At 54.4% G+C, this 14,649-nt stretch overlaps 2 protein-coding genes across 5 annotated transcripts in view; one reads left to right on the top strand and one right to left on the bottom strand.

Annotated features, from left to right (window-relative positions):
* DNAI1 (dynein axonemal intermediate chain 1) overlaps nucleotides 1-12,192 on the top strand; it is a 60,686-nt gene extending 48,494 nt beyond the window's left edge. For 2 of the 4 annotated variants that reach the window (XM_058445482.1, XM_058445483.1), the window contains 7 exons: nucleotides 3,179-3,268; nucleotides 3,407-3,494; nucleotides 4,182-4,261; nucleotides 5,464-5,612; nucleotides 5,710-5,809; nucleotides 8,363-8,548; nucleotides 11,235-11,408. In XM_058445482.1, coding sequence (XP_058301465.1) covers nucleotides 3,179-3,268; nucleotides 3,407-3,494; nucleotides 4,182-4,261; nucleotides 5,464-5,612; nucleotides 5,710-5,809; nucleotides 8,363-8,548; nucleotides 11,235-11,402 — 861 coding nt within the window. In that variant the 3' untranslated portion in view covers nucleotides 11,403-11,408. Of the gene's footprint in view, nucleotides 1-3,178; nucleotides 3,269-3,406; nucleotides 3,495-4,181; nucleotides 4,262-5,463; nucleotides 5,613-5,709; nucleotides 5,810-5,947; nucleotides 7,308-8,362; nucleotides 8,549-11,234; nucleotides 11,409-11,865 lie in introns of those variants that run through there. The other 2 variants (XM_058445484.1, XM_058445485.1) reach the window with 2 other exon arrangements.
* A 38-nt stretch (nucleotides 12,193-12,230) lies between these two features.
* On the bottom strand, nucleotides 12,231-14,342 carry ENHO (energy homeostasis associated). Its single transcript, XM_032164013.2, has 2 exons — nucleotides 13,984-14,342; nucleotides 12,231-13,064 (listed from the first exon to the last, which is right to left on the bottom strand). Exon 2 carries the CDS (start codon nucleotides 12,901-12,903, stop codon nucleotides 12,673-12,675), a length of 231 nt encoding a protein of 76 aa, XP_032019904.1. The 5' UTR covers nucleotides 12,904-13,064; nucleotides 13,984-14,342; the 3' UTR covers nucleotides 12,231-12,672.
* Between the last annotated feature and the right edge of the window lie 307 nt (nucleotides 14,343-14,649).

A 14,649-nucleotide genomic window follows, 5' to 3' on the forward strand; every position in this document is an offset into this window, starting at 1 on the left:
TCCTGCCAGGAAAACAGGGCTGCTGCCTTTGCAAAATGGAAGACTCAGTTTCTTGTATAGAATCATGGCATGTGACATGGTCAGGACCCACCTGTCTCTCACCTGTTTACTCACTTCCTGTTCTCTTCTTTTCTTCTCATTCCTTCCTCCCTTCTCATTCATTCACTTACTCATTCATACATTCAGTGACTCCTCCCTGTGTGCTCCTCTGGTTGATCTCTGGAGTTCCTGCTAGGGAGGTAACCACAGCCACAGACTGACCAGGGCAGGGCAGTGTGCTAAGTGCTAAAGTAGAAGTGGGGACCAGGGGGTGGAGGGCTGGGCAGATCTTTCTAGAGGAAGCAACACCTGAGCTGGATTGTGAGGGAGAAGAGAGAGTTAGTGAGATGAAGAAGGGTACAAAGGGGTCACATGGGCAATGACATGGGGCATCAAGCAGAGTAGCCTGTTGGGAAGTGACACGTCATTTGAAGCACCCTGCACTTATCTATTAAGTTAAGATGCTTGGACATTGTACGTCTGTGGTTTCAAGCAAAGTGTTCATGCAGAAGCCCATGTTAAAAAGATGAGATTAATATTAAAAAGAGATGAGGAAATATTAAAAAGATAAGAGTGGTGCTCTGTTAGGACCAGGTCCCTGCTTGCTTAAGGGTCCCCTATTTTCGCTCCCTCTACCCCCTGAGCGTAGTTCGAAAATTGCTGCCCAACCATCAGAGAGTTTGGGGCAGAGGAGTAACACAGTCATGCTTGTCTCTTGGAAAGATCCTCCAGCTGCAGCATGAGTGATTTTGAAGCCTGAGCTAGGGCAGGGGCAGTGGAGACAGAAATGAGAAGACAGGGTTGAGAGCTGGTGGGGTAGTAAAATCAATAGAAGGAAATGATTGATTAGATATTAGATATAAGAATTGATGCTGCCTGGGTTTGAGGTGCTTAGTAGGCCATCCATAGGAGTGAGAAATGGCAGAAGAAAAACAGGTTTGGCCAGAAAGTAATACAAGAAACCCAAGGGACACCCAGAGGGAGGCGTCCTCCAGGCAGTTGGCTATATAAGCATGGAGGTTGAAGGAGAGCCAGGCTGCTGAATGAGATGTCAGGGACATCAGAGTCTAAGTCCCTCTTAACGGGACTGTGTCAGAGATACTGTGTCAGAGATATATGGGGGAGGCCAGAGAGGTTGTGTTAGATCTCAAATGCCAGGCTGAGGCAGAAGGAGTTTGTTCTGTTGGCAGTGGTGAGCCACGGAAGGTTTTGGAGCCAAGGAGAGGACTGTCTGTTCTAAGAAGATTGGGCTCCTGTCCCACAGCACAGGCTTCTTCTCCAGGGAACCTGCCTGAGTAGCCAGCTCTGTGCAGGCCCTACTGTGAAGCTTCAACCAGCAACACTCTGTGGGGTGTGTGTGTGTGTATGTGTGTGTGTGTGTGTGTGTGCGCACGCTGGTGCAATTCTGGGGAAGGAGGCAGGAAGGATGTACGAGCAAGAGACGAGGGTCAAGCAGGTCTGCCCTAAGCAAATCAGGCAGAAGAGAATAAATCAGTGAAGCAGGCTCTAGCTCCTCCCTACCACCTGGTCCCTGGGAATTCATTCATTTTCTTAACCTCACTTACCACCCTCCCTCTTTTGCTTTATTCCTACTGGCTCACCTCCACCCCAGGAGCATGTGTGTGACTTGCGCACATACACACATACACAGTCACTTGCAAATACACACACACCACCCCCCACTGGGCATCAGGCTGCTAAGTGGGGTGTGAAATACAATTTCCATGCGGTGCTGGCGTCTGCTCATTAAACACTTCCCTTTGCAGCTCCCTAGCGCCTCTTACAGCCTGGCCTTTGACACCCGACAGGGGGTCTCCCCCCTTTAAAGGGACCACCTTTACACAGAAGGAGAAGCGGTCTCAATATTAGGGCTGGCTCTGACTTATGCCTCACAGGCTCTGTAGCGCTCTCAGTCCAGTGAAAGTGCAAAAGAGCCAGCTGCCTGGACAGACCAAGACGGGACTCAGCCCGCCCTCCTGAAGCTCCGATCCACCAGGCCTCAGGCTGGCTGGGGAGAGACAACCCATTCTCTACTTCCCTCCAGCCCCCAACAACCCTGGTGACAGCTGCAGTTACAGGCAACAGGCAATGGCACTGGGTTCTTGACCTCCCTCACTGGTCCTCTGCTAGTGACAGGGGAAGGGGACAGGACGGTGGTCGCAGCATGGGCGGTCTGGAGGGAGCTAGAGAATGGAAAACTCTGGGCACCCAGCCCCACCCCAGCTCTCTGGGACATGGCTTGGCCAGGCCTCCACATCTGGCAACAGAAACTTGAGTCTCAAGCGTGTCATCTTCATAAGACAACAGCTCTGTCTCCAAAACACTTTCCCATATGTTTGCTTCCAGCCCTCAGAAGATGGGTGGGGCAGGATAATTAACCCTGATTTGCAGCTGGAGAAACGCAAATCAAATCTGGGACTGGGAGCAAAGTTCTGGGAGCAGGAGTTAGTAGCAAAGGAAAGGTGGGAAAGAGGAGACACTTCCTAGAGAAAGGCCAAGCCTGGAAGAGGTGGGCAGGAGACAGGGGCCTGCTCCTCTTCACCCCCCACTAGCAAGCAGGGAAAGGCCCCTGCAGAACCTTGGCACCCAGATTCCTAGGATGATGCTAACAATGAGGACATTAGCTAACATGTATCGAATACTTCATATGTGCAATGTTCTGACGTAAGGGCTTCACTATATTATCTCATTTATTTCTCATAACAAACCTATGCTATTATGACTCCTGTTTTATAAACAGGAAACTGGTTGATGGGCCCTGTTCTTTCCAGGCCATGTTTATTTATGTAAGGTGGTTGAACCCATAGCCACTGCCTTCTCCCCACAGTGGAGCTCCTGGAATCCAACCCAGGGAGGGATTGGGCACCTCCATTGCCAAGCCAGTAAATTAAGGCAATGCTTTGACTGGGCACTATTGCTCCAGGATGGTCAAGAAAGGAATGAGAAATCCCCAAGAAAGGAATGAGAGACACAGATGGATGGAAGGAGGGAGAAAGGACCAATCATGGGATTCTGGGAACTGGGCTCCCAGAACTTGCTTCTGAGCCTCAGATGGGTGCTTGGGGGAGCCCTGCTCTGCCCACAGCCCTAACTCAACTCCTTAGCAGGGTCCCAGAGCTCACATTTTGGGATGTTTCAGGTCAAGTGGCAGAAGGATGACATGGACCAAAACCTTAACTTCTTTTCTGTATCATCTGACGGCAGGATTGTGTCTTGGACTCTCGTGAAGGTGCCTATTTCCCAGAGAGGGCCACACTGGGGTGATTGGGGAGGCGGGGAGCTGAATGGCAAAGGGCACCCCCTAGCCCTGCTCATCTAGCCCAACCCACGTGCCCTCCCCCCCACATCCCTCTGTCTGTGGCTACAGAGTGAGCTGGTTCACGTAGATGTCATCAAGCTGAAGGTGGAAGGCAGCACCACGGAAGTTCCTGAGGGGTTGCAGCTGCACCCAGTGGGTAGGAGCCCCAGCCCTCTCACCTCCAGGCCTGGCCAGGTCATTCAGGCCCAGTGAGGGTCAGTGACAGTGGTCCTTCCCCTGACTGAGTGCTCCCTCCCCAACCTGTGCCAGAGCCTGACAGGAGGTTATAGGAAGGCCTGGCCCTGTCTGCTGAACCCTTGGCCCTTTGTAGACCCGCCCTGTTTATGCAGTTCCCATCCCTGTGTTTGCAGACCCTGTTCCTGTTTATGCAGATCAGGTGCTGTTATGCAGATCCAGCCCTGTTTATGCAGATCAGGCCCCTGTTTACCCAGATCCTGTCCCTGTTTACTCAATTCCTACCCTGTTTATGCAGACTATATCCCTGTTGGCACAGACCATGTCCCTGTTTGCAGACCCTGTCCCTGTTTACCCTGACCCTGACCCTGTTTAACTCAATCCCTGCCTTGTTTACCCAGGCCCCCATTCCTGTCTGCAGAACCCCTGGCCGTTTGCAGAATCCTAACTGCCTGGGACAAGCAGGCCAGAGGGCTGGTTTCTGTTTGCCTGGCCTGGTCCCAGCCCTTACAGGGGCCCTAGTTCAGTCTGTCCTGCGCTGAGTCCCGCGCTGAGAGTGCCTGGGCTGAGCTCCTTTGCTGAGTAGGGGAGGCACTGGGAGCCTCCCTCTTGGAACTGGGCTAAGCCTGCCCCTCCCTCTTTTCCCAAGGTTGTGGCACTGCCTTTGACTTCCACAAAGAGATTGACTACATGTTCCTAGTGGGCACAGAGGAGGGAAAAATCTACAAGGTGAGGCTGCCCTGTTCCAGCTCCTTAGAGGGCCAGTTAGACCTGAGCACCTGGGGAGCTTAGAGTTCTCAACAGATCCTATTTTGATGGATTTTAGTTCCCATCAGTTCTAGAAGGCCTCTTGAGGGAAAAGAATGTATTTCTTGACCTGCTTGGGTGATAGGAATAAGGGCTAAATGCAGGAAAGGGGATGGAGAATCTAGGGGGTGACTTTAGTCCAGCTCAGCATCTTTTCCTCCGGGTCCTCCCTCCCTTCCTGGGAGTTGAGGTAGAAGGGGGAATTTGGAGGAGTTAGAATATTTTGGGAAAACTTCCTGGAGGAGATTTGTACTTGAGCTGAGTTTGGAAGGCCAGAATTATCTCTGAATACTGGGTACATCCCAGCCAGCAGGATGGAACCTCACGGTCAGTTTCTACAAGGTCTCAGTGGTCGTAGGCGAACATCCTTCTGAACCTCCGTCCATCCAGAAATAGCTCTGCTGTAAGCTTTTCTTAGGCTCAGAGACTCAGAATGTTAATTACAGGCAGCCTCTTGGGAGCCCCTGAGGCCCAGCCAGAGCTGGTCTGAATGCAAAAGAAGTCCCCACCCCCTCTTCACCCCTCCCACTGGCAGCCCAAGAGAGGCAGGAGTAACAGGAGATTACTCAGTCACACTGTCTCCTGGAGTGAGGGAGAAAGGGGCATGCTGGTCAGGGCAAAAAACTGAATAGGAAAGCTGGAGATCCAAGTCAGCTTCTGGCTCTGCACCTGCTCTTGCCTGGACAAGGTGGGATGTTATCACTGTTGCAAGGATGATGTCTGGGCTGCAGGTGGACCCAGGGCTCTGTTTGTCCACAGGCCCTGGCCTGGAAGATGGCCAGACCACACCTCACTCAGGGCCTGAGACCTGCTCTGCCCTCTCTTAAGGAGAGAAGGCTTTTTCTGCCTTGCCTGGAATCCTCTGGGGTCAGGGCACTACAGCCCTTTCCTTCATCCTGCAGGAAGGCTCCCCTGCCCATCCTCAACCCCCAGATCCTCAAGCCCTTCCTTTCCCCCAGGGTGTGCTGAGGATGGGAAGGGCAGCCAGGAGCTTGGCCCCAGTTCAGCTGGGATGCGATGTGGGGTAAGGACAGGAGTCTAAGGCTCTGATCCTTCAGACCCCCAGGGAAGTGGTGGCTGCTGATCTTTCTCTCACTTCTGACCCCCGTTCCCTCCCCCACCAGTGCTCTAAATCCTACTCCAGCCAATTCCTCGACACCTATGACGCCCACAACATGGCAGTGGACACTGTGTCCTGGAACCCATACCACACCAAGGTCTTCATGTCCTGCAGCTCCGACTGGACAGTGAAGATCTGGGACCACACCATCAAGTGAGGGGCCTGTTCCTGGCCCTGCCCTGGGCCCTCCCCTGAGCTATGGCACTGTGAGCCCTCTGTGCCATGGGCTTTCCACCCTCCACCTCTGCAGGACCCCGATGTTCATCTATGACCTGAACTCAGCCGTGGGTGATGTGGCCTGGGCGCCATACTCTTCTACTGTGTTCACAGCAGTCACCACAGATGGGAAGGTGAGTGCCAGTGTCCTGACCTTACTGAGTCCCTACTGGAGATCAGGTGTGGTATCTCAGGGGCTTCCTGTTGGAGAACCCACCCCATGCCTAGGTCAGGAAGGAGAAGGCGGGACATAAGGACTGTGTATTTTCCAGGGGCAAGCCATCCAGGGTCCAGCCAAAAGAGGAATCATTCATCCCATGAGGCTTCAGGGAGGAAACGGGGCTGTTCACCTTGGAAGAGAAAGCACTCTGGGAAATGAGATGCCGTGGAGCAGTTATTTCCTCTGCTGTATGGTGGGGAGCTAGAGGGTGGCAGGGCCCGGCTCCATCTAAGGAAAAATGTATGAGCCAGAGTTGATCAGTGACTGAATAGTGTCTATAATGTAGTGAAGTCTCCATCCCCGGGAGTGTGCAAGCTGATTCTGAGGGAACTTCAGTGGGGTGGAATGGGAGGGGGCTATTCAACACTGAGAATTGGTGAGAGCTCAGAAACAAACATCTTGTGAGCTTATTCTTGAATGCAAACCCATTTTCCCTATGGACTTTGGTATAAACTGAGAAGCACTGGCTGCCCCAAGGAAAGAATGCAGCGATGAAGGCACCATCCTAAAGTCCATCAGTCGTCTCTTCCTGGAACAGATAACTACTAAGGGCCAATGATGGTGCCCAGCTCTAGGCTGGACCCTGGTGGCTTAGGTACCTGCTCTTGTGGAGCTTATGTTCTAGTGAAGGGAAAGATACAAAAAGCAACAACAAAATTCTCAGTGTTAAGTTCTAGGCAGAGAATTATTAATAAAAGACTGTGATATGTAAACATAAATGTTCATGGCAGCATTACTCATAACAGTCAGAGTGGCAACAACCCAGTGTCCATCAACTGCTGAATGGATAATCAAAATATAGTCTCTCCTTGGGGATTATGTCAGCAAGGACAAGGAATGATGTGCTGATACATGCTACAACATGGAGGAACCTTGACAACATGCTTAGCGTAAAAAGCCAGTCACGAAAGACCACATACTGTATAATTCCACTTACATAATACATCCAAAACAGGCAAATTTGTAGAGATGGAAAGTCAATTTGTGTGGCCTAGGGTGGTGAAAATGTTCTAAAATCGGTTGTAGAGAAGGTTGCATAACTGTGAATATACTAACACCAAGAATTTGATACTTTAAATGAGTGAATTTTATAGTATGTGAATTATATCTCAATAAAGTTGTTACATTAAAAGAGGAAAGATAGGTTCACAAAGTCCAGGCAACGAAAAAGAAAAAAAGAAAAAGAAAAAATAAAAGGACTGGGTGGTCTGTTGGATACAGTGGTCAGGAAAGGCTTCTTTGAAGAGGTGACACTCACGCTGAGAGTTGACTGGCAAGAAGGAGGCAGCCATGTGGAGATAGGGCAGGGGAGCAGCCCATGGTGAGGAAGCAGGTGGGGCAGATGCCCTGAGGTGGGAACCAGCTTGGGGTTTAAGGAACAGGAAGGCAAGTGTGGTTGGGGTATAGTAAGCAAGGGGCGAGAACATGAGATGAGAGTGGGGAGGTGGGCTAGAGTGAGGGATCTAGATTTTATTTATAGTGCCAAGGGAGACTGTGGGAGGATTTTAAGTGCTTTAAAGGTAAGCCTGCTGCCATATGGATGACGGATTGTAGCAAGGCAAGAGTGGAAGCAGGGAGACCAGTTAAGAGGCTGCCACAGTTGTCCAGGTGAGAGTTGGTAGTGGTTTGGTCTGAGGGTGTGGTGAAGGTAGCATCTAACATGGATTGAGCACTGGTATGTCAAGCACTGCCTTTGCACTTTACATATATTAACTGGTGTAAGCCCTGGCTCTGCCACTTACTAGCAAGTTAGCCTCTAAGAGCCTCTAACTCCTCCGTTATAAAATAAAGATAATGACAGAACCACCTTATAGAGTGGTTGTGAAGAGCATAATGAGGTGATGCAACCATATGATGTGCTTGCCCAGAGTCTAGTACATAGTAAGTGCTCAACAAATGGTAGCTGCTATTTTCTTTTCTTTTCTTTTTTTCTTTTTTTTTTTGAGACAAGATCTCACTCTGTTGCCCAGGCTGGAGTACAGTGGCTCCATCTTGGCTCACTGTAACCTCCACCTCCCAGGTTCAAGTGATTCTCCCATCTCAGCCTCCCTAGTAGCTGGGACTACAGGCGTGCACCACCACGCCCAGCTAATTTTTTGTATTTTTGGTAGAGACAGGGTTTCACCATGTTGGCCAGCCTGGTCTCAAACTCCTGACCTCAAGTGATTCACCCACCTTGGCCTCCCAAAGTGCTGGGATTACAGGCGTCAGTGAGCCACCACGCTCAGCCTATAGCTGCTATTATTGTTAATTCTCCATAGATTTGAAATTTCTCCTAAACTTTTTTATTCTTACTCTTTCAACCATAGGAAAAACATAGAGACACAAAATTCCCCCTCCCTCCACCTCCAGCGTGCTAGCCATTAGCCTTCTACAGTCTTTTCCCAGAAAGTCCAGGGACTCATTCCTCTGAGGTGGAAGACAGGCCTCATTACCCCTGAGTGTGCTGACACCGACCTCTCCACAGGCCCACGTATTTGACTTAGCCGTCAACAAGTATGAGGCCATCTGCAACCAGCCTGTGGTGGCCAAAAAGAAGAACAAGCTCACCCACGTGCAGTTCAATCCCATCCACCCCATCATCATTGTGGGCGATGACCGTGGGCACATCATCTGCCTCAAGCTCTCACCCAATTTGCGCAAGATGCCAAAGGTACAGGCTCTGGGACTTTGAGCTGCTGCAAGAGGTGAAGTCTCCAGGAGGGTGGGGATGACAGAAGGGAGAAGCCAGGGTGACCACCCAGTTTCTGACTTGGGAGACCCAGGGTAAGGATGGTGTCATTGCCTGAATGAGGCTCACAGTAGAAGCAGGAGGTTTGTGAGAAAATAGCAGTTTGACATGCTGCATTTGAGTTACCTGTGGGGCCCCAGGTGAGTCTCCCAGGTGGAGACATCCAGTGAGCAGGTGGATCTGAAGCCTGCAGAGGCAAATGTGGAGGTATCATTGATCTCTTCCCAGTGGAAATGCTGTGGGTAGGGCAGGTCACCTAGGCAGGGGGCTTGGGGCTGAGCCACTGCCTCATTGGCTGGGCTTTCACAGGGCTTCAGCCCCAGTGGTCCCTGAGCTGGGAGCTGTGGGTCTATACAGAGGAAGGAAACGAGCCGCCAGGAGGGTAACTAGGTCAGCAGCTATGCAGCCCTCCTTCTGAGCTCTGGTTCCTGTTTCTAGGGTCTCCAATGATCAGGAGACCCTGCCCAGAGGCCAAGGGCCCCAAATACAGGTCTGGAGCCCAGAGCGATGACCTTAAAGTCTAGATCTGAGTCCAGATCCAGGCTTATGAACCCGGGCTTTGCAGCCCAGGCCTTAGAATCCTGAGCCCAAGAACCCAGAGCCCAGTCCTGCCCATTTGTGTGCTAAGAGTAGAGATGGCTCTTTGCTTTCTGCCAGGTTCTGGGCCAGGATCAGGACTGGGCCAGCTTGCCCTGATGACCATCCCTCCTGGCAATTTGAGGCATTTACTGCAGTTTGAGGCAGTGGCAGGGGCCTGTGTCTTTCGACTACTGACTTCCCTGCACTGTGCTCCTACCAAGGAAGGGACTGCTGCACCATCCCTCTGGTGCTGGCTTGGCCTGTTCCCCACCATGGCCAGGGAGGCAAGGGCTGGGAGTGTGGCTGGCCCTGTAATTGTAACCAGCTGGGGGAGGGGGTGGACTTGGCTATAAATACTCAAAAGGCTGCTAAGCGCCTGCAGCTGTGGCCCAGAGGCTGCGGTGGGCTTGAGGGGAGGGAAGGAGTCAGGCGTGGTCTGAATCTCTTTGCTGAGCCCAGCTAGTTGGCCTCAAGGAGGAGGAAGGAGGCAGCATAATATGTGGAATAGATAAAATGTGTTCTTTTTTTTTTTTTTTTTCCGAGACGGAGTCTTGCTCTGTCACCCAGGCTGGAGTGCAGTGGCGCAATCTCCGCTCACTGCAAGCTCCGCCTCCCGGGTTCACGCCATTCACCTGCCTCAGCCTCTCCGAGTAGCTGGGACTACAGGCGCCTGCCACCACGCCCGGCTAATTTTTTGTATTTTTTTAGTAGAGACGGGGTTTCACCGTGGTCTCGATCTCCTGACCTCGTGATCCGCCCGCCTCAGCCTCCCAAGGTGCTGGGATTACAAGCGTGAGCCACCGCGCCCGGCCAAAATGTGTTCTTAATTTTCTGAGGAGAGAGACCCAGGTTGAAGCTGGCAGAGTTGGACAACCCTCCAGGAGGGATGATGGTCATTCTCTGGGGGAGGAGTACATGACACCATGAGGGTGGTAGACATGGGTGGGAGCCTGCCCTGCCCACTCTGATCCAGGGAGGTAAGCACCTCCCATAGTTTCAGTTCCCCTCAGAGAAGGGTCAGTCATGGCTGGGAGAGCTGGGCTCTGTGTATCTGGGGACGTACATCTCTGAGGACCTGAGAAGGGACAGGTGGGAGCTGGTGGGTACTTGAGTGGATTAGAGGTTCCCGTGAAATTGCCATCTGACCCTATCAGCCAAGTGATTCATGCAAAACGAAATCCTCTGGGCATCCCTACTTCCCTTCCTCTGTGAGCTGCAGACTCCCTGCCCCTTCCAAATGGCTTCCCCACAGAGGTCTGGACCTCCCTGCCCAGGGAGCTCCCATGATGGGTGTCAAGAGCCCAAAGTGTTCAAGGCCAAAGACTGTCTTTCCCTAACTACAGGATAGATGGGAAACTGAAGCTCAGAAAGGCAAAGGCCTTGCCCAAAGTCATATAGGTTGTTAATGACAGAGCTGGAACTAAAACCAGGTCCCCTAACTCCCGGGGGATGGGGTGAAGCCAAGAAGAGAACCCAATCTTAATTAGGAGGGAGAGAGGGAAGAGAGAGAAAAAGAGCTTTTTGTCCTCTGCCTGGAGAGGGTAGAGGTGAGCTAGGTAGTGGCAAAAAGGCACTGGGCTGCAAGGGGATAGGGGAGAAAATTTGGGAGCAGGTATGGGGTCACACCAGGGGGAAATCTGAGCTCCACATGGTGTCAGCAGCCAAAAAGGAGCCAAGGAAGGGCCTACTGGCCCTGCACTCACCGCCCCCATCCCCTTTACAGCCCTGGCCAGACCAAGGTAAGGCTGGGGTAGATGTCAGTGAGCAGTGGGCACAGGTGGCTGAGAGGATGGGGGCCGAGGAGCAGAGCGAAGGCAGGAAATGGGGAAATGGCAACTGCCCAGCCTGCCCCAGCATAGCCCTCACCCCCCTGCCTGGACAGCAGGGAGGGTGGGACTGGTGCTGGTCTTCCAAGGAGTTCTCGGGACCTGTGGGTGACAAACACTCCAGTGTCCAACTTATAATGGAAGGATTAGAGTGCTTTGCAGGTAGGGTGATGGGTCATAAACTCAGGATCTGGTCTTCTAAGGGACAACCTCAGCCAACGACACCTGGAGTCACATGGACTATTCCCTCTGCCCTTATGGGTCTCTTGACACTCTTCCCAACCCTGGGTATGTCTGACACAGCAGGTCTCGCCCCAAACAGCACCCACTGCCCACCTGACCTGAAGGCATCAGGTGAGAGGACTAGGTGAGGGCCGGGCCCCTGAGGCTCTGTCCACAGCCCCTCCCTCCCCAAACACATACCCATTAGCTCCTTGATAGGTCTCGGCCAGGGACCTTCCCATGGTAAGGATGGTGCCAGCAGTCAGCCCCCCTGCCTTCGCAGAGCTGGATTTCCCTGGCCTGGAAGGTTGTTTCCCCGAGGGTCAGGGAATGGATGCCTTTTCCCACTCCCACAAGCATCAAGACCCCATGTCCATCTGAGGTTCAAGCCAGAGCTGGACTCCTTTTTGCAGGCTGTCAGCTGAGCCCCCGTGTCACCTAACCTGAGTTGGGGAATGATCGTATCAGAGGGAGGGGAGGCAGGGATCCAGAATTTACTGGGCAGGGGAGGCGCAGGGCACAGCTGGACAGGCTGGGCAGAGGAGGTGGTGCTGGGACCCAGAGAGGGGGGGCCCACCATTCCTCCCCCATGTATACTTTCCCTCTCCCCAGGAAAAGAAGGGGCAGGAGGTGCAGAAGGGTCCAGCTGTGGAGACTGCGAAACTGGACAAACTGCTGAACCTGGTGAGGGAAGTGAAAATCAAGACCTGAGGGGCTGGCCTCAGTCTGTGTCCCATCGCTTGAATCCAGTACTCCTAGGGCTTGACCCTGGTACCCAGCCCAGCCTTAGCACCCAGCATGTGACCCCACTCCTGATCAGGTCCCAGCATCTTCCCTTCTTATTCTGTTCCTTAAGGTCCCAGCACCTTACCCCAGGACTTGGTCTTCAACCACCATTACCCCTCTAACTTTGCACAAATAAACCTGTCTAGAAACCCACCCCACACCTTTAATTGTGCTACCACGGGGCCCTCAGGAAGAGAAGAAAATCTCAGGGTAGAGCCATAGTTCCATTTATTATCCAGCCAACAGTGGGAGGACCGGGGGAGGGGCCCAGCCTGGACACCCTCCTATTATTGCCATGGGTTCCAGTTTGCTTCCCCAATCTAGAGGGCCTAGAGGTGCTCAGCCTAGGGAAAGAGTGGACCCGGCCCCTGACCCTTGGCCCTTGGGATGGAGCATAGTCCAGATGGCCCTGGCTCTAGCACCAACTCATAAGCCCCCACCCCAGGCCCATCTCCTCAGGGCGACTGAGCTCCTATTGGAGCCAAGCTGGCTAGACTCTGGGCCACTGGGTCCAGCTCCAAGCAGGCGGATTCTTGAGTTCTGGACCCCAGGCTGGCTGAACTCTGGGATCCTAATTCCAGGCTCTAGGTGAGGTGGACTTAGGTCCTGGGCTCCAGGCTAGGCCAGGGGCCTTCAGGGCTGCAGCAGGTAGCTGCCTTCATGGCTGGGCTTCTGGGGTGGTGGGGCCTTCTCAGGACAGGGGCCAGGGCTGGAGTTGGGACTGGATTCAGAGAGAGAGTCAACGTCGGCAGAGCGAGAATGGCAGGCCCAGCAGAGGATGACCCAGAGCAGCAGCAGCAAGAAGCCCACGAGACCGTTGCAGACGATGGCGATGAGGGCCCCCTGGGAGATGGCTGCCCCCATGACGGGCAGCACCCTCAGACCAGCACAGACAGTGGAGCTGCCTCAATGGTGAGGCCCATGCCGAGGCAGGACTCTGGTATGGCCGGCCTTCCGAGGAGGCTGTGCTGTCTGCACGCTCAGTAATTCCTGGGGAGTGGAGATGTCTACCTGCAGTCCTGAGCCTGTTGGGGGTACACAGTAAAGGAGAGGGTGGTGAGGAGGGAGGGTGGGGTGAGGCCTAGGAGGAGAGAGGTAGGGAAGAGAGCCTCCCTCCCACATTTCTGGCCTCCCTGGTGAAAGACCTTGGGTCCCAACAGGCTCAAATACCCCACAGAGCCATCACCCCCATCCGCAGGCCTGGTTCTGGGCACCTGAATGAGTGTGTAGCCAGCGTGGGGAAGCTGAAGTAGGCAGCCGCATCTCATTCTCCTTAGACCTGGTGGGCATGCCCTGGTCCTGCCCACCAAGCTTGCAGCCCTCAAAAGCCCTCTGTTGGTGGGTGGGATCCAGGCAGCCCCCGGCCCAAAAGGATGGGGGTTGTAAGCAGCTCTGGTGTGGCCTGGGCGCCTCCTCTCTCCCAGGACTCCAGCCAGCCCGACCAGGAGACCTCCAGAGGCGCCAGCTTGCACAGAGGGAACTTTGTGGAGGCCCTGGCAGGCATGTGCAGGCTCTTTGCGTCCAGGGCTGTGTGCCTCTATGTGGGGCTGCCTCTCTGGGTCAGGTGTGTGTGTGTGTGGTGTCTCACTGTCCCTCCGTTGGATGTGTGCCTGTGCCTCTGCACACCCACCTCTGTGTGTGTGTGGCTGCCTCTCCGTGTGTCCCCATCTCTGAGTGTGTCTCCTCTATGTCATTTCTCTACCAGTGTGTCTCTGTGTATCTCTGCATCAGTCTCTGTGTCTCTGTCTCTCTCTTCCAGGCCGTATCCCCCTCTGTTCCCATGGACGTGTCCCTCTCCCCTTCTCCGTGGGGTCTTTTCGGTGGTTCCTGTGTCTCTGTCTTTGTGTTCGTCTCTCTCCGCGGCAGTGTGTCTCTGTCTCTTTATCTCCATCTTCGGGTCGCGTGTTCTTGGCCCCCATGTCCGTGGCGGGAGGCCCTTCTTACCTGAGTTGAGCCTGGTGCGCGCCCGCGGGAGGGTCCGGGGCAGCGGGATGCTCGGCGCCGACCAAGGCTCGGGAGCTTGCGGGCGGGGGGCGGCGGGAGGTGGGAGACCAGCAGAGGCGACGTCCGCTCCCCCGGCCCTCCCCCTCGGCCGCGCAGCCTCCGCCGGCCGCTCCCGCCGCGGCGCGACCGGGGCGGCCTCTGCCGCGGGCGGTCTGCGGCGAGCGGGCACCTCCTCCCCTTGGGGCCGCACCTCCTCCGCGGCCGCGGCGCTCGCTCGCTCGGCAGCGCTCGGGCGGCGGCGGCGGGAGCTGCGCGATGTTCGGCTGGGCTCGGCTAGGTTCGGCTGGGCTCGGCTATGTTCGGCTGGGCTCGGCCGGGCTCGGCGGCCAGCAAAAACAGCGAAGAGCCCCGCCTCCTGGGAGGCCGGCGGCCTGCGGCCCGGGGGCGGGGCCATCCCAGCGCCGCTGCCGCCACTCAATTGGCTGGCCGAGCCCTGATTTCCGCACCATTGGTGGTGCGCTGGGGTGGGGACCAGCCCGCTTCTCGTGCAGGCGCGGGGCGGGAGGAGGGCCGAAGGAGTAGCTGGCCCTGGATCCTTCCCGCGAGAGGGGATGGCGTGGGGGCGAGGCCTAACCTCTGGTAGGGATTTCTTGCACCTTCTACACC

The sequence above is a fragment of the Hylobates moloch genome, unplaced genomic scaffold (assembly GCF_009828535.3).
Source record: "Hylobates moloch isolate HMO894 unplaced genomic scaffold, HMol_V3 SCAFFOLD_10, whole genome shotgun sequence".
Lineage (NCBI taxonomy): Eukaryota > Metazoa > Chordata > Mammalia > Primates > Hylobatidae > Hylobates > Hylobates moloch.